Below are 20,507 nucleotides of genomic sequence, written 5' to 3' on the forward strand. Positions count from 1 at the left end.
ACACACCTTGTTTAACAGACTTCATCTGCATATCTGACAATCATCTGCAGATCTGAAAGTCCATCCTGGTGGATCTGATCTGCAGATGATTGTCTGTTAAACAAGGTGTGTATGAGGATCTGCAGATATCATAGACTATGAATGCATTTTGCAGGAATGGATCTTTTGCAGGAACAGATCTTTTGCAGATACTGATCTTTTGAATGTGTACAGCATCATAGAACAGACTGTGTAGAGTATGGCTCTCATACCACATGGAAGGGTGTAAAATTGGTCTGATATCTTTCAAGTGTGTATGAAGCATTAGGCTTGCCCAATTAAATTTAATTTGCATGCAAGCAGTTATCAACCTTTAGAGGACCGCGGCAGTCCCAGACCTGCCTGACACCAATCGGGGGAAACAATACTGTGACTGTAATGGTGGTGGCCTGCCCCAAAAACTTTTTATAATAGAGGATATACAGTGAAATGTGTAATAGTTATTTTCAGTGGAGTGTATGAACACTGGTACTTGCATGGTCTGTTGACTGTGCATTGATGCTTAGTTTACTGTATATAGAGAAGCCTGCAGAAATTTGTATCTATAAATCCAACATTCCTTATTGGGTTGGAAGCATTAGAAAGCTAACAGGTTTTAGGTTGTGAAAGTTCCTTAAAGGAAAACTGAAGCAAGAAGGATATGGAGGCCCCCATATTTCTTTCCTTTTAAGCAATACTTTTAGCCATAGACCCTGAACAAGCTTGCAACAGATTAGGTGTTTCGGAGATTATTGTCAGATCTCACAAGATTATCTGCATACTTGTTTCTGGTGTTGTTCAGACACTACTGCAGCCGGATCAGCAGAGCTCCCACGCAACTGGTGTTGTTTAATAGGAAATACATATGGCAGCCTCCATATTCCTCTCCTTGTCCTTTAAATGTTGCCATCATCCTGACAAAAAGGGAGACATCTACTTACTTGTAAGTCTTAGGGTCTGTTTCCACTAGCCACCACGCGAGGCTGTGAGACGTGCAGTGGCACTTCCTGGTCAGCGGGAACGCTGAGGAATCCCAGAAGCCATACCATGCACGGCTATAGGATTCGCAGCCTCCCGCACGGAAACTGACGTCAATGTCGGCCGAATCGCTAAGGTAAGCGATTCGGCGGGCAGCGCCATAGTTTTCTATGGCAGAGTTTCCCCACATGGTTTGCCTGCCTTACATTTTCCTTTTCCTTCAACCCCATACCATGTTTATTGGCTACCAATTGAATTCCTTCTCCAGTCACTGCTAAGTGAAAGGGTTTGTACTCCTGCTAGAATTTTGAATAGTTATGATTAATAATTGCTCTGCACAGTCCAAAGCATGTTAGCCATCTATTGCGGTCTTCCTAATAAAGCCTTTTCATTTTTTTATGGAGCATGCTGTAGGCTTTTCCCTGGGGTTTAATGGTGGAACCATGGCCTTATTGCCCTGCACAATTTTGGCCACTTTCTGACATTGTCTGACAGGGTAGAGTGATGTAGTGATTAGGTTTACATTTATACTGTAATTTTTTAAATTATATATTTGTGTATCACTGGCCTAAATTAGACATGGTATGTCATATTTAATGTATACGGTGTACTCACAGATAAACTGATCCACAGATAATCCTGCCACATAACTTTTGGGCTAAAATATGGGCTAAATGCAGTGACCCACCAAAAGGCCAATCCCCTTGTGTTCTTCCCTAGCCTTATTCGGAGCACAAGGTGGAAGTATGCTGCAAAGCAAAGCTAGCGCTCCTCATTCCAGTTATGTCCTTGCATCTGATGACAACTTCATAACCCGCTGCTAGAGCTCCAGGCTTACTGCCATGTGACTGTAGTGACCCTGGAGCACTAGCAGAAGCTTCCAGGGAGACAAGAGGACTCAAGTTTGAGTGCAGAGAGATAGCTAGAGTTACAGGTAAGCTAATGCATACTCTGCATAGGGAGGCCCCACGCATATTACATCACTGCGGATAAGACGAAATTTTGGTATTAAAATGGTCATTTTATCCATGGTGACAGAGGGTACCTTCTGCTGCTGCTTTCTAAAAAATATTTTTTTATTTCAAGGTGGTTAATTACGTTCAAGTGCAAAAAGCTTTCAAATTTTATGACTTTGACCACTGTACATTGTCAGTGAAGAACTTCTATTCCTGCTAGAGGTCTGCACAATAAACAAAGACACATTCTCATAATACAGTGTACACTGTATGCACCTTCTATGAAAAAATACGAATGGGCTCCTATGAATGAGCTTATTTTCCTGTGAACGGCACAAAAATAAACACTTATACAAAATACATTGGAATGCATTTTTAGAAATCTATTTGAAAGTCAGATGTCTTTACTAAATAAGGATCTGAAATGGTGTCCGAGCAGAAGCCGTAAATAAATGTCAAGCAGCTGCAAGCTTCACCCCCCAATCCGCTGGCTTTTCAGGTTTTGGGTTGCCCATTCTGTGTGATAGGATTTATCTTCTCTAGTGAGACGTCTGCATCATAATCCAAAATCCCAGAGAATGCTGGAGACATTTTGTCTAAGCTTTTCGATAAGCTGCTCTCCTCCTCTTTTTTCAGCACTTCCTCTTCTGGACAGATAATTGCATGTGGGATCAAGTAAACTAAATTGCACTCATTTGGAATTGAACCTTTGGGCTCCTGCTGGCACGAGTAGATCACTGCCCCGTTATTGTTTATGCTCACTGTCTCTATAGCATTGTTCGAAGAAGGGCAGAGTCTGTAGCAGCCTAGCAAGTTTGAGAAAGCCTTGCGGAAATCAGCATTAAAAGCATATATGATGGGATTCAATGAGGAATTGGCCCATCCAAACCATACAAAAATGTCAAAGGTGGTGGAACTAATACAGAATGGCTCTGCTCCACGTGTGGAGACACTGGGGTCACAAAATGGCACCATACAGTTTAAGATGAAAAAGGGCAACCAGCAACATACAAAGACTCCCATGATCACTGACAATGTCTTTAAGACCTTTGTCTCTCTCTTAAAGGAAGTCTTCAGTGAGCTTTCCGGTTGCTGGCAATCAATGCTACTTCCATTACCAGTGCTGCTTTGGCAGTTCTTGGCATGCACAGCTGCCCTTTCCAGAGCAGAGATCCGCCTTATTTGTTTCGCTGCTATCCTGTATATTCTTGTGTACGTTACAATCATAATGGCCACAGGTATATAGAAGCTAATGAGGGAGGAGGAAATTGCATATGTCCTGTTTAGGCTGGAATCACAATTATCCATTGCATTGCTTTGAAAAGTCATGTTCAGGTCAAAAAAACTGGTGGTCTTTGCTTTATGCCAGTTAAGCTGCACGGGAATGAAAGATATCAAGACTGATAAAGTCCATGCCACACTTATCATGATGAAGGCTACTTTGGGGGTCATTTTTCGTTCATATCTGAAAGGGCTAGAGATCGCCCAATACCTGTCCACACTGATGACACAAAGGTTCAAGATGGATGCTGTGGAGCACATAATATCAAAAGCTACCCATATATTACAGAATGAGCCAAACGGCCAGAAGCCTGCAATCTCAGCAACAGCTTTCCAAGGCATGACCAGCACTGCCACAAGGAGATCCGACACAGCTAAGGAGATCACAAAAAAGTTTGTGACTTTTGACCGCAGGTGGCGAAATCTGATAACAGCTACACAGACCAATGTGTTTCCCAACAGCGTCGAAAGTATTAGAACAGAAAGGAAGCATCCTGTCAGGATGCGAAACGAGGATTCCTTTTCTGCAAACAACGTTTCTACATCCATACTGCTTACATTTAAAGTCATGTTGCCATCTAGAAGTTATTTGTCTCGGCACACATATATTGCTGTTAGAAGCAGCTTTCCCTAATTATTTCACGTACCCATTTTGCTTGCAGTGCTGCTTTTTTTCCCCAGAGCAGTTACATGGTACTATTGTAGGCCATTTGTCAGTTATTAAAAGCCATTTGAAGAAAACACCATCAGTAGCTAGTGACTGCTAAGTTAATGGTTGCTCCAGCAACAAGACTCATCGGGAGTATCACATATACTAGATCAGTGACATTCTGTGCTGAGCTATTGATAGTATCCAACATCCGCTGCTCACGCTGGGGTAATAGGTTATTGATCAAGCAGTGTAGCAGTCTTCCAGACTCTCCTTATTGACGGTATGTTTTCAGTTTCGGCTTCTTCTTCTTAGATTCATTTTTAAACTTAGCAGACAAAGGCCATCCATCCCTAAAAAGTACTTCAGTGTGGTCAGTGTGGTCAGTTCCTCTTCTGTTGCTACAGGATCATGCCATCATTTTCACGAGGTTGCTGGAATGAGAGAGAAAAAAAAACATTTTTATTACTTTAGCATTTAAACTGCACTTTTTCTTTTCAGTCCTTCCTACACTATTCTGAAGTACCAGCATTTCTTTCCTGGGAAATTCTTAAGTGCTATAATGTAGCTTTTATTGCCATTAAAACAACGTGACAAGAAATGTTATTTTAGCACTCACGTCTTAGGGCTCTATTTGCAAATGCATGAACGTAACAATAAGAGTGCTAGAAGTTTTTTCTGTATATAAGTGTTTGTGCTGAATCCTGCCATGTGAGCTCTGATTCCATTTTAAGAAAATAGATTCTTGCCTTTCTTCACTTTCTGCTTAATTAACTTGAAAACCATGCTCCAGACAGTAAATATACAGGAACATTAGTTTTTGATTACTCATCTAATTAAATTGTATTTGATGTTAGTGCTTTACCACAGCTGTTAATACATTATAAAGGAAGAGGGATTTTACAGCTATTTAAATACTACCGGAAACATCTAAAGAAGTTTATCTGCTCAAGTGAACATCTGAGTCAACACAGAAATGAGTGGTGAAGGCATCTGTGGCTTTACCAGATTGAGTACCTGCATGCACCGAATATGGATGTTGTGCTCACATTCTGCAACCACATAGTCAAAATGGTCTCTCTATTAACTGATCCAGGTCAGTACAGTCCAGTCTTCACCATCACCAGTCCACTGAAACAGCACTCACCACTATCACAAACAACAATCTTCTGACTAAAAATTTCCCAAAAAAATTCATAAATGATGCCTGCCCAGTATTGACACTGCCACTGACACAACCAATTGTACTCTCACCACACCACATAATAGTAGAGTCAGGTACACACTTTCAGTCACTGACCAATTTTACCACCTCCAGGTAGTATGAGTGTTTACCTACACAATCTGCTCTTGGTATTCAATATCTGTTGACCCCAGGGCTGGATTTACCATAAGGCACTGTAGGCACGTGCCTGCAGGTGCCTGATGATAGAAAGGTGGCTCACTCCCCATTGCCTCCCTTCTTCCCTATGCAAAGACTCAAGCAAAGCATATATGAGAGGTTTCTCACCCAGCTCTTAGCATTCCACTGATGACGAGATCTCCCTTCAGTCTTGGGCACCACTAGCTATTTAATACTGGGGGTACCTCCAGCTACCTACCTAATACTTGAGGGCACCACTAGCTACTTAATACTAAGGGGCACCTGTAGCTACCTAGGAAAGTAAGGGAGAAGTGACAGCTGGGCCAGCCAGCACACTTGCAGTGCAGTTCGGTGGGGGTTTGTAGGGTCATGGAGGATGAGGTCTAGGGTGCCAGGACATCTGTGCCTATAGGCTCCTGTGATGTAAATCCAAGCCTGGTTGACCCCCATCTTACATGGAGTTAGTAAAAATGGTCAATGATTAGCCAATCATAATTGACATTTTTTTCCAGGCTTAATGTTCTGGCATGATGATATGTGCAGAAGAAAATAATATTTCTTTGTAAAATGCTGATGGCCAGATTATAAGAAAGTTACTTTATAATAAACTACTTGGGGAGCTGCTTGGATGTGTTCCTGCTACCCCCTACCCATAGTGTAGTAGAGCAAGTGGACTTCTCTCCCAGGCACCTATCACAATCCTTGCAACTTGAACTGTGTTACTACTGCCTAGCTCTCAAGTCCCAGCTTCCATATAGGAATATCAGGTTGTACAAGTGCTTGCCAATGTCAACAGAATACTAAAAAGAATGGCACTAACATCTTTATAAAATCACACAAGTGCAGATATGAAATGTAATATCATGTAACGTAATTTAAATATCGAGATCAGTCCGTTAAAAAAAAAAACAGAATACAGTGGTCCACAAGTATGAGAAATGTTAACAAAGCAGCCCATGGTAGTGTACACAGGACTTCGATACTATGCATTATTATCAGAGTGGAAATAGATGTCCAAGACACCAACCCCAGTCCCATGACCATTTGCAGCCAGGGATGCCTCTAATTTTATTATATATATATATATATATATATATATATATATATATATATACACACACACACACACACACACACACACACACACACACACACACACACACACACACACACACATACATATATATTTAAAGAGACACTGAAGCGAAGAGAAAATTATGATATAATGAACTGTATGTGTAGTACGCAGAGGCGTAGCTAGGGTTTTGAACGCCCAGGGACAAAGACAGTTTTTGCGCCCCCCCCCTTTCCCGGAGAAAATGGGTGTGGCCATATATCAGTATGTGGGCGTGGTCATGGAGGCCACCATGTGTGTAGCCAGGGAGCCCACCCTGTAGGTAACCAGAGAGGCCACCTTTAGGTAGCAAGAGAGCCCCCTCCCCATTAGGTAGGTAGTGTAACACAACTATGTACTCTGTAAAGTGCTGCAGAAGATGTCAGTGCTATATAAATACATAATAATAATAATAATAATATGGTAGGACATTATACAATGACAGGATTAGATTGTGAGCTCATCTGAGGATAGTCAGTGACAAGACTATGTACTCTGTAAAAAGCTGCAGTAGATATCAGTGCTATATAAAGACATAATAATAATATGATAGGATATTACACTATGACTATGGTAGTATTAGGCTGTGAGCTCCTCTGTGGACCGTCAGTGACATAACTATGTACTCTGTAAAGTGCTGCAGTAGATATCAGTGCTATATAAAGACACAATAATAATATGATTATGGTAGGATTACCGTACACTGATCTCTTCTGAGGACAGTCAGTGACATGACTATGTACTCTGTAATGTGCTGCAGGAGATGTCAGTGCTATATAAATACATAATAATAATATGGCAGGACACTTGACTATGACTATGGTAGGAATAGATTGTGAGCTCCTCTGAGGACAGTCAGTGACATGACTATGTACTCTGTAAAGTGCTGAAGCAGATGTCAGTGCTATATACTGTACATAAACAATACACAATGATGATGATAATAATATAAAGGTGGCCATACATAAGGTGACTTGGTGGCTCGACCATCCGTTTTGATTACTATAATTGGATCCCATGAACATGCTCGATCGACGATGCAAACAATTTTGGGCCAAAATTAGTCGCATGTATTGAGCGGGCATGCTGCAAGATGTATGGCTGACTTTCCCGAATGGGTGTGCCATGGTAACGGCGTGCAATATCGGGATGAGCGAAGAATGTGACAGAACCCCCAGGCGCTGTTTCCCCTAATGTAAAATGTTCATCTCCAGTGCAGTATACTTTACCTGTCCATCACTGGCTCCGTCAGCATACACGCGCCCCACGTGATTGCCAGCATAACGTGTGTGTGTGTGTGTGACGTCACGCATGCTACCACGTATACACCGGCAACCACGTGGGGCGCATGTATGCTGACGGAGCCAGTGATGGACAGGTACAGTATACTGCACTGCAGGGGAACATTTCACATTGGGGAACAGCACCGGGGCGGCGAATGCAGCACCACAATACCGATTTCATGCTGAGAATCAGAGAATCGAGAATCAGCCTGTGGTGTATGGGCAGGCAACAGATCTCTCCCCGATCAGAGATCTGTCTCTTGGTCGTTCTGCCTATACATAGTCTGACGTATACATAGTCGCACCTTAAATGGTTAACATGTTGGCACCGTGCACTAGTACACATTAATTTAGCTTACTGTGTAATGTCTGTACAGGATGACAGGTACATTACATGACTGTATATGCCAAAAAAAAAAAAAAAAAAGAGTTGCTCAGAACAAGTATTACCTGTCTATACTTAGTGTTTAGTGACCCTAGTTCTGGTCACTGAGGCTGCGGAAGAAGGGGGAGGGCTATGCAGGAGAGAGACTGTCAGGGAAAGTGGATATGTACTGCTGCTAGGCAAGGGGGGCTGCCTGGGGGGACAGTAGCAGTAACACTGGAGGCTGGAGGAATGCTGTTTGGAGCTCAGCAAGAGCCGAGGGACTGACCCAGGACAAGAAATAGGACTAGGGGGAGAGCATAACAACAGCAGCATGTTAGTGTAGAAAGCTGGCCTGGCAGCTGAGGGAGAGAGAGGTACACACAGTGACAGGACAGAGCAGAGAGCCGCTATACACGCTGCATGCAGCTATATACACAGATACATCCCACCTAATAGTCCCCCCTCTCGCATACCTGTCCATCCACAGCTCACTTCCAACTCGCCTCACTCCCTTGAATTACCCGGTCTCCTCTGCTCAGCCCCGCCCCAGGAGAGGGGAAGGGCACTCACGAGCAGAGAAAGTGCAGAGACTGGAGGAGAATGACTGAGACTTCGTATTACAGTAGCTCCGCTCAGTCTGTTCTGCCAGCTCTGCACTTAGGATTATGCGCCCTTGCTCTCCTCCCGCCCGGGGGCAAATGTACCCCTCTTGACCCCCCTAGCTACGCGTCTGGTAGTACGGATAATTACTACAACATTGATAGCAAAGAGAATATTCTCATATTCTCACATTTATTTTCAGTTACATAGTTTTGTTTTGTTTTTGTTTTTTTTGTAAGATAGCTTCATTCTCTAATATTTGCAGTTTACACACTACTCAGCATTCTAAATGATTTTACAGAGCACCCCAGTTAACTTTTGAAAAACAATACAGTGCCAGACATTTGAGATAACAAGCTTCAGAAGATAGAGCTCTCTGCGACTTTGAAAGTCGTTGAGCTCAATGACTTTTTGTATAGATAACAACTGAAGTTTCTTAACTCTTCCTCACTGGAAACAATATTAGACTTTTGTCTCTGCTCCTAATGTTTTATTTCTTAGCTCTACTACACATACAAATAATTATATCATTTTTTTTTTCACTTCAGTGTTATACTGTATATGTTACTCCATACATGAAACAAGCAAACAAAAACCAAAAGCAAAAAGAAAATTAATTTTTTTTTTTAAAAACTACATTTCCTCATATTGGCATGACAGGTATTCATTTACAATTCATTAAATATAAATGGGTTAGTCACTTACTATTGCCCTTATATTAATACGTTTTTATTTACAAGGGATCAAACACCCATTGATTTACACACAGAGGCTAACACAGCTGGTCTGTGGATAGCAATCCAATGTAATTGCTGTAACTGGCTGTTCTACTGACAGGTATAGAACTTGATGAAAGAGTACCAGTGGAACCACTGACTGGTCACATTCTGACTGACGGTTGACAGCAGTGGACTGATGATTAAGGATTACCATCTAGCTCTAACCTTTGAGGCATGCCTTTAGAGGTAAACAAATCTCTGACTGTCTGAAAAGTTATCAGAAATGCAGCTGCCAACTGACTGGCAGGGATTCTGCTCCCAGAGAACACTGCACCCTAGGCAGAGCTATTTTCTTCAAAAAGCTGCACTTGCCAAAAGCAACAGACATGTTCAAGAAAATTTTGTTGATTATAAATGTATATAGTTTTGACAGAAAAAAAACTTGCCTGCTCTTCAACAATCTATTGTATTGTGAGCAGAGTTCTTTGAATGGTAGAATTCTCTCATTGCACCCATGTTAGTGAAACTGAAACAAAAGTTGAGTACTACATGCGATGCTCTTTTTGTTTGCACTAACAGTAGTGTTTTGAAGTATTAGCTTGGAAATAATTCCTTCGTCAAATCCTGAGGCTACAGATTCAGCTTCCAAATATTTACATAATGTAATAACTTGTGCTGAATTTAAAAAAAATAAAAGAATCAAGGAAAACAGCTTGTTATGGAAGGAATTTTAACCACTTCCCAGCCACAGGTTTTCCCCCCTAGAAATCAGAGCAATTTTCACATACCACTCCTCTCATTCATTTGCCAATAACTGTATTGTTACTTATCACACCTAAATGATCTATATATTGTTTTTTCGCCACAAATTAAGCTTTCTTTGGGTGGTACTTTTTGCTAAGAATTATATTATTTTATATGCTTCTTAAAGGGAATAATAAGAAAAAAATATTATTCCTCAGTTTTCACCAATTATAGTTTTAAAATAAAATTTGCCACGATAGATAAAATCCACACATTTTATTTGCCCATTTATCCCAGTTATTACAATACTTAACTTGGGTCCCTAGTACAATGTATATCGATGCTATTGTATATGGAAATAAATGTGTATTTTTTCCGTTTAGTGATTTTTTTTTATAATATATCAATAATTATAAACCTTTATTTATACAAATAACAGTAATATACTATCAATAATTATAAACCTTTATTTATGCAAATAACAGTAATATACTATCAATAATTATAAACCTTTATTTATACAAATAACAGTAATATACCGTTTACTTTCAATTTTTGCATGAAAGGCGGCTTCTTAATGACGCTGGCTTTCATTCATCACAAGCACTGCGTGTGATAAATAAACGCCAGCTTTGGGAAAAGCTTATTCCCCGATCACGGAATGGAGGGATGGTGAGGAAAACAAACTGTTGTGGCGTGGTGAAAATGAGCAGTGAGTTAAAGATTTATGCTTATATACTCCCCTGGTTGTTAATAGGGATGATCAAAGAGATGCCAATACTTCTGAGTTTATGCAATTTTTTATGCAAATATATAACCTGAGTAGAAATTGATTGATCCATTTTCAAATTGCATATATTTGCATAAAAATTTGCATAAACTCGGTAGTATTTGCATCTCTGAACAGAACACTAAATTCTTTGGACTGTGGTTCTTGCTGAAGGTGACTGCCAAGCAATTAATAAAACTCCTCAAGGTGGAGTCATAAAAGTGTTAAGTAGTAGTTTAAAAAAATGAAGGTCAGTATGTTTGCCTTGTATTGTATTGAAAAAGATTTTCATTCTTGACTCAAAGATTTTCTAGTCCTGAATAGATCCAAACTCAACCCATCAGAACTGTAATACTGTATTCAAATCTTCAACACCATGCTCGGAATAATGGTGACCAACTGTCAAACCGCCTTTTTATAGGGAGACTATATAGGGTTCATGAAGCATGAACTAATTCCCGCAGGGCAACCGCTTAGCGGTATTTATTTTAACCCTGCAAACTTTGGCATGCAAAAGCAAATGCATATTTGCATGAGTTATGTCTCGTGAGTAGCCAATTAGGCCAAACTTGCAAAGCCAGATTTGTCAGGTGTTACTTGGTTTGATGCACACATAAATTCTCTATAAAGTGTAGTGTTTCATTTCTATCCCCCTTTGGAGGCTGGTGGTGGATGGCTTGTTCTAGGAGGTGAGAGCCCTGGAGCGAGCTGTCTGAGCCTGCCCTCCCCCCCTCCCTTGGAGTGATGTGTGAAAGCCAGCTCTGAGCTCCAAAGCTTGGAGTGGCCCATGCTTCACTCATTTCTCATGTGTTTGCTCCCAAGTCATGCTCATGTAGCAGAACGCAATGGACGTTAAGGTAAGTGCCTGTTTTTAAATTTTGGGAGGCAGGTGCAGGCGTCTCTTCCCAGCGCTGTGGCCACGCTTGGGGGGGGGGGGTCGCCTGCACCTCCCAGCATCTCCCTCCGGGATGCCGCTGTGGTTTCCAGGCTGTGAGAGAGCTTGGGGCCCCGCGGCACCCCGGTTGTTTGGGGGCATTGGGAAGCCTCCACGTGGCGCTCCTGGATAGTGCTAATGTAGCATGAACTAATTCCCACAGGGCTTTGCGGTATTGGTTTTAACCCTGCAAACTTTGGCAATTTACAAATCATCTAAATTGATTTAAAAATAGTACAAACCGGGGGCGCATACGCGGTGCCAGTGTGACCAGATGCTGGTGTGCTGAGCTCCGTGCCTGATCAGGTGAAAACGGCATCTAACAGCCATCTAAACACCGCTAACCCACCTCTAAAGCTAAAATCTACCTTCGGGACATGTCCACACGCAGACGGACCAAGAAAGGCAAAGATTCAAGCAGCCTAAGTGGTTCCTTACCGGACTTGTTTTGTTGGAGTCAGAAGAAGGAGGCCTCAAAGATGGCGGACGCGTCCTCTACCTCCTTTTCACAGCCGCCAAGTCCCTCTCCGGGAAACTGACCGCAGAGTGCCCAGGCTTCCCCACCTCAACTCTCTAAACAGGACCACTCTGCTCTACTGAACTCAATCCACAAGATGCTAAAAAACGAACTAGATGCCGCCGTTGCAAGCATCAACACGCAGATACATGATATAGGAGACAGAGTCCACGTGGTGGAGGAGAGACTGGACAGTTTTGCTCACTCCCTGAAGGAGGATAAGAGTCAATTGGACACCCATGACACCAGAATAGAGCAGCTGGAAACTAGACAAGAGGACCAGGACAACAGAGCGCGCCGGTCTAATATCCGTATAAGGGGGCTACCGGAATTGTTTACAGATCTGAGGGCCATCGCTACAAACTTATTCTCGCCCTTGATTCCGCAACTTGACCACTCTCTACTATGCCTTGATAGAATTCACCGGGCGTTGGGTAAGCCCCATAACCCAGAACTACCGCGTGATGTGATCCTAAAATTTCACGATCACGAAACCAAAGAACAGATAATGGCGGCAGCCCGCAACCTATCACCGCTGCCTGGAGTCCCCTCTACGGTGCAGCTATATGCAGACCTCTCTCCACTAACACTACAGAAAAGACGACTTCTGAGATCGATTGCTCAAGCCCTAATCACAAACCACATCAGGTACTGGTGGAGCTTCCCATGCTCTCTACAATTTACTTTGCAAGGCAACAGCTGCAAGATCACTTCTCCAGAAGAAGGTAAAAGAACCTTGGAAGCTGCCAATATTCGAGTCAATACTGTAGTCTCAACGTCGCCTTCACCAGGGCCGCAACAACCAAAGAGGATCTGGCAATCCGTTGGAAGGCAATCCGTCTCTGCAACGGGCTCCCCTTCATCCCCTCCTAGATAAGTACTATACTTCTATTATTGCCTCACTTTTTCTGTTATTTTTTTCACCGTTTTATTCACTTTGGGACCGCTCCATTAGGCCCATACTACTCTCTATGTGGAGCGCTTAACTTTATGACAGTACAGCCCTACCATTGAGGGAAAACTGCTATTCTTCGTTGGAGGTCACCCTATCCCAGGATTACAGTGTGGGACTTGGAGGCAGGATGGACAATACTCCCCTCTACTTCTACGTCTCATATGCTCTGCTACCTCAGCTGGCATAAAGTGAGCGTTATTACTGACGAGGTGTCTATATGTATGCGACTTTTATATTAGCTACTGGATGCCTCATCTGAACTGTTCTGCCATTAACTGTATAAACTCTTATATATATACCTACAGAACTGTTTGTTTTTGCATGGAAGGCCATGCCTTGTGCTATCTCATAGCTTCATCTACTATAGAAACTAGGTTTCGAGCATTAACTTCATAAATCATAATATCGCCTAGGAAATGAACTATTTATGCATAGAAGGTCATGCCTTGTGTTACCCATCGGAGTAGTTCTATCTTGCAAACTTTAATTCTAGATTATTGATGCATACCTTCTATGGGGAATTATACTTCATGTTATACTAATGTATTTGTACACCTCCTCTACACCACATCTAAGAGGAGGAAAATCCGCCACCAGCCTGACATCGTTTGTCTTCAATAGAGATGGCCCGAATGGTTCGCCCACGAACGGTTCCCGGCGAACTTCCAGTGGTTCGCGTTCGCGGAGGACCGCAAACTTTTGAGGACGTTCAGTTAGCCCCCATAATGCACCATTAGGGTCACCTTTGACCCTCTACATCACAGTCAGCAGGCACATTGTAGCCAATCAGGCTACTCTCTCTTCTGGAGCCACTCCCCACCCCCCTTATAAAAGGCAGGCAGTGCCAGGCTTTGGACTCACTCATGTGCCTGCAGTAAATAGAGAAGGGTCAGCTGCTGTAGACTCTCTCATAGGGAAAGATTAGTTAGGCTCTTGTAGGCTTGTTAGCTTGCTCCTTGCTGATCCTTATTGCTAAAATAGCACCTCACAACAGCTCTTTTGAGAGCTAATCTTGTTCTTGTGATCTATTTTTTTTGTTGTGTTGCCCACTGACACTGCATTATACAGCCCTATCTGTTATTATTATAATTATGTTGGTGTAACGATTGTGGAACTTTCTCCGTGATCAGCGCACAACGCGTGCGCTGATACGGCGGAAATCCTCCACAAGCGTATATTTGCAGGCACCCAGCAAAAGGTGCTACGCACCCGTAGAGGGAAATTCCTGTCGGCAGATGGCGCTGGGGAGTGCAGAGGAACCAATCCTCTGTACCTCCACAAATGCCAGACAGGAATTGTACGAAGCGCAGAACGCAATCGCAAGAGAGGCGATTGCGAATGAGAACGAGCAAAAGGAAAGGTTGTATGCGTGTGCGCCAACCTAGTCGCCACCCCGCGACAGTGCACACACAACAGTAGATATGAAATAGGAACGTGATCGCGAGAGGTGCGATCGCCAGACGTGACACAAGGCAGATCAGAACAGAATACGAGGATAGCAAAGGCACAGCAAATCATACAATGAGTAGATGCGGAAAATAACAAATGCTAGCTAACCGTGAACACCGCACTCATTCGCAACAGTGCACGCGGTTATGCGCGGTCTCCACGTGAGAAACACAATAAAGACAAGCACGCCTAACTAACCATCGACAGACAAACATGAAACAGAGGACGCGAACGCTTGCTTAACGGTTACCTCACCGAGCCTCCAGCAAGCGTCCGTAGTAGACAAGACAGACACACGAAAACAGGGACAAGCGAGAGATAGGATCCACAGCACTAGCGAAAGTGGCTAGCGTGATCCAGGTACAGAGTAGCAGAACAGAAGGATCCACAGCACTAGCGAAAAGTGGCTAGCGCGATCCCAGGAGACAGAACAGAAGGGTCCACAGCGCTAGCGAAAAGTGGCTAGCGCGATCCCAGGAGACAGAACAGAAGGATCCACAGTGCTAGCGAAAAGTGGCTAGCGCGATCCCAGGAGACAGAACAGAAGGATCCACAGCGCTAGCGGAAAGTGGCTAGCGCGATCCAAGGAGACAGAACAGAAGAGATATCTGGTAGCAACTGCTGCACCAGCTGTACTCCAAGAACAGAGATCAGAACCATTTCCTGTCGCCCACCGCTGGGACAGGACAACAGCAACAGAACAAACAAACAGATAAACAATCCTAACTGCATTAGGGAATCTGCCTAGCACAGTTTCCAGGAATTACTCTAAGCTGATCTTCAAACAAAGAGCATGGCTGACACTCTCAAGAGTGTTTCACAGGAAGACTCCTTATGGCCAGCCAAGCATTGTGGGAAAGACATAGTACTTATAGTACATGCCTCCAATGAATGTGGCCAGGCAATTTGCATGACAACGTATGCAAATTCCTCTGCAAGCACAAGCTGCAAAACTGACAGAAGCTCTTCTTTCCAGAGTCCTGCAGCATGCAAACCTACACAATGGTCAAAAAGCTGCCTGCCTGCACAGGCAGCTGAGCAAATTATCACAGTTGGACCTTGGTAATCGCTTTACTGTGCCAGGCCCTGTCTAACTATTTATACTGGGACACCTACCTATGCCTAGCTAACTACTGGGCACCCACCTACCTATACGAGAACACCTACCTATGCCTAGTTGGGCACCTACCTACCTATACGGGAACACCTACCTATGCCTAGCTAACTACTGGGGCATCCACCTACCTATATGGGAACACCTACCTATGCCTAGCTAACTACTGGGGCACCCACCTACCTATACGGGAACACCTACCTATGCCTAGTTAACTACTGGGGCACCCACCTACCTATACGGGAACACCTACCTATGCCTAGCTAACTACTGGGGCACCCACCTACCTATACGGGAATACCTACCTATGCCTAGCTAACTACTGGGGCACCCACCTAACTATACGGGAACACCTACCTATGCCTAGCTAACTACTGGGGCACCCACCTACCTATACGGGAATACCTACCTATGCCTAGCTAACTACTGGGGCACACACCTAACTATACGGGAACACCTACCTATGCCTAGCTAACTACTGGGGCACCCACCTACCTATACGGGAACACCTACCTATGCCTAGCTAACTACTGGGGCACCTACCTACCTATACAGGAACACCTACCTATGCCTAGCAAACTACTGGGGCACCCACCTACCTATACGGAAACACCTACCTATGCTTAGCTAACTACTGGGGCACCCACCTACCTATATGGGAACACCTACCTATGCCTAGCTAACTACTGGGGCACCCACCTACCTATACGGGAACACCTACCTATGCCTAGTTAACTACTGGAGCACCCACCTACCTATACGGGAACACCTACCTATGCCTAGCTAACTACTGGGGCACCTACCTACCTATACGGGAACAGCTACCTATGCTTAGCTAACTACTGGGGCACCTACTTACCTATACGGGAACACCTACCTATGCCTAGCTAACTACTGGGGCACCCACCTACCTATACGGGAACACCTACCTATGCCTAGCTAACTACTGGGGCACCCACCTACCTATACGGGAACACCTACCTATGCTTAGCTAACTACTGGGGCACCCATCTACCTATACGGGAACACCTACCTATGCCTAGATAACTACTGGGACACCTACCTATGTCTAGCTAACTACTGGGACACCTACCTATGCCTAACTACCATATGGGCTTGAAAAATGCTATCGCCTGCACTCTGGCCATGGTGCGCACCAGTTCAGCACAGCCGTCACTACACAAACAGCTGTTTGCGGTGCATTACACAGCGAGTTTGGTGTGTCAGTGTGAAGCAGTACTCTAATTACACACCTGATTGATGTATACACATGCAAGATGTTTTAAAGCACTTTAGGCCTGAAATTTAGCATTCAATGTGATTTCTGCCCTTAAAACGCTGCTTTGCGTCAAATCCAGATTTTTCCCCAGGACTTTTGCATGTATCCCACTCCACCATGCCCCCTTCTAGGTGTTAGACTTCAAACATCTTTTCCATCACTTTTAAGGCCAGCATAATTTTTTCTAGTTTTCAAAGTTCGCCTCCCCATTGAAGTCTATTACGGTTTGCAAAAGTTTGCACGAACCAAACCTTTTGCGGAAGTTCGCGAACCGAAAATCGGAGGTTTGGGCCATCTCTAGTCTTCAAGAGACACACTTTACATCTAGCTCTTGTCCAAAATTCTTCCATAAATCATATAGTTTGGTCTATTATGCCCATGCCATTAAAAAACACAGAGGTGTCATGATCTTAATTAAAAATACCTTACCCTTAATAGTTAGCCAGGTAGATATAGATCCAGAGGGCTGCTATCTAGTTGTGAGGGGATCTCTCTGTGGTAAAACACTGTACTTAATAAATTGTTATGCTCCCGCAGGTAGAGCTTTCCAAACTTTTTGTGACATTCAAGAAACATTAGTTATTGGAACAAATACCATGTTTGTCTGGTGTGGTGACTTCAACCTAACACTAAACGATGTTTTAGAAAAATCTAAGCCCTCTCCAGACAAACTTACTAAAGCACAGAGACTCCCTCCAGACAATGCTAGAAAACAATTTCCTGACAGATGTTTGGAGAGAACTATTTGGTGACAAGAGAGGCTACACCCATACATATGCGAAAATAGATCACATCCTGGTCACATCTTCTTCAATGGTTCCTAGTGTTCAATTCTTGGGACACATTCCTACCCCACTATCTGATCACGATATACTATTATTAAGTCTTGATCTCAACACTACTCGTACTTCACGTCACTGGTGGCGTTTAGACGAATAGAATTAGAACATCTGGTGGCCATATTTCTGTTGACCCGGATGTAATCTATAAAGCATTTCATGAATACTATTTCGGCCTTTATGCTAATCACAATCATAAAAGACCAGATTTCCTGGCTTCACTTGATCTCCCCTGCCTCACTACCAATGCAATTAAATAAATTAATTCTACCTTCACTGAAGAAGAAGTAGAGGATGTTATCAAAAAAACAAAGTTACATAAAGCCCCTGGTCCAGATGGCCTAAGTGCTATCTATTATAAAAAATGTGCTCACACCCCAATTCCCTACCTTACCAGATGCTATAATACTATCAGAACTAAACCCCTTGCTAACTGAGTTTTTGGACGCCCATATTGCTGTGTGTCCAAAACCTGAGAGAGATCGCCTCAGTACCAAAAATTATAAGCCAATTGCTCTCCTTAACTTGGACTATAAAATTCTAACAAGTATCTTAGCTAAATGCATTAATAAAGTCATCCCACATTTTATTTAGTGGATAAGGATCAAGTAGGTTTTGTACCCTACTGACAGGCTTTGGACAACGTCCACAAAACATTAAATATACTCCATCATGCGACTCAAACGGGACAACAGGTGGTGTCACTGGCCTTGGATATTGAAAAGGCCTTTGACACCATCTCCTTGACATATATGACAAACGTTCTGACAAGAGCAGACCTCAAAGGACCTTTTATGCATATTATTAGCCAACTATATTCGACTCCAAAGGCATATCTTAAATTACCAAGCTCCACGATGAAAGCAATTTTAGTTCGAAGGGGAACTCGCCAGGGCTGCCCCCTTTCTCCAGCAATATTTGCTCTTGTAATGGAGCCACTGGCAGCGGCTATACGGGCAAACTCTAAAATCCGAGGCTATAAATTAGGTGAAAAAGAATATAAGCTGAGTATGTTTGTGGACGATGTCCTCCTGACCCTGACAGATCCTGTAATCTCCATTCCAAACCTTTTGATAGAACTAAAAAAAAATTTGAGGCCTTTTCTGGTCTTAAACTAAATTTGGACAAATCAGAAGCCAGGTTTAGTAATTTCCCTCAGGGAATGGGAGCCTACATCTCTAATATTTTTAAGCTCAAACACCAGCCATATTACCTAAAATACTTAGGGATAAAGATAACTAATGACCCTTCCCAACTTTATCATTGGAATTATAGACCATTGCTTTAATTATTGCAAAAACTTATAATGACTTGGATGCACTATCCTATATCTTGGGCAGGCCGTATAACAGCTATAAAAATGACCCTCCTTCCCAAAACTGTTATATTATTTCCGCACCCTTCCCATCCCTATCACTAAAAAAACATTAGAACCTCTCCAAAAATTAATTTTTGCCTTTGTCTGGTCACAAAAAAAAACCCAGAATCCAACGTAGGATTATGCTTCTACACAAAAATGAGGGGGGATTGTCGGTACTTAATCTATATAAATACTACCTTGCTGCACAACTGGCCTTCATCCCAATGCTTTATGCAGGAATTCATTATCCTCGCTGGGTGGCATTGGAAAATAGTCTCCTTCGACCACTTAATTGGACAGGTATCCTATGGGCTCAATCTCAGCATTGTAGTATTATTAAATCTATATCTCATTGCACCCATCATTCCCTCCTCATTTGGAAAAGAGTGCGTTTTAAATATAAGCTACAATCACCACCGTCAAAGCTAATAGAGTTCTTAGGCAATCCTGACTTCCTGGTAGGCCAAATTCCTAAGGCTTTCAATTGGTGGCCTGTAAATAATCTTACGGGCCTCAAACATATTCTTCACCAGAATAAGATATTCACAAAACAAATGCTAATGGAGAAATTTGATATACCTGCCAATGAAAGCTTTAGGTTGCATCAAATTCAACATTACATATTATCTATGGCCAAAGTAGGCCAGGAGGTCTGGAGCACCACCTTCGAGACCTTATGTTTGGTCGACCCTTTACGAAAAGGGACACTGTCCCTACTATACTCTCTACTGAATACTGGTTCACAGGACACAAAATTTCAATATCAACTTGACTGGGAAGGTGATTTGAACATCAATCTAGACAATAATCAATGGTCACAATGCTTTGACACCCTATCTAAGGGTAGCCTTTGTGTAGTCCATATGGAGACCTCTTTGCGTGCACTGCACAGATCTACCTAGTGCCTGAACGGCTTCATCAGATTTATATAACATACAGAGGGGCTGCAGCACACAACAGGAAAAAAAGTGACAGGGGCTCTTGGTTAAGCTAAGCTCACCAACTGCGCCAAAGTGTCCCCGATCTGGTGAGTCCTACTCTAACCATACAATGCTAGTTTTTATCAGCAGTCTAGTGGGAACTAATCCAAAAACCCAAGAGCCAACTAAATGGGAAAACAGTGACAGGGGCTCCTTTTCTCCCATTTAGTTGGCTCTTGGGTTTTTGGATTAGTTCCCACTAGACTGCTAATAAAAACTAGCATTGTATGGTTAGAGTA

The 20,507-nt window shown here is 43.0% G+C and overlaps 1 protein-coding gene across 1 annotated transcript in view; it reads right to left on the bottom strand.

Annotated features, from left to right (window-relative positions):
- Positions 1-208: 208 nt before the first annotated feature.
- The window catches only part of DRD1 (dopamine receptor D1), a 102,036-nt gene continuing 81,737 nt past the window's right edge, over positions 209-20,507 (bottom strand). The window contains exon 4 of the mRNA XM_068277175.1: positions 209-4,316. Coding sequence (XP_068133276.1) covers positions 2,448-3,803 — 1,356 coding nt within the window. The 5' untranslated portion in view covers positions 3,804-4,316 and the 3' untranslated portion in view covers positions 209-2,447. The remainder of the gene's footprint in view (positions 4,317-20,507) is intronic.

Source organism: Hyperolius riggenbachi, chromosome 3 (genome assembly GCF_040937935.1).
Source record: "Hyperolius riggenbachi isolate aHypRig1 chromosome 3, aHypRig1.pri, whole genome shotgun sequence".
Taxonomy (NCBI): domain Eukaryota; kingdom Metazoa; phylum Chordata; class Amphibia; order Anura; family Hyperoliidae; genus Hyperolius; species Hyperolius riggenbachi.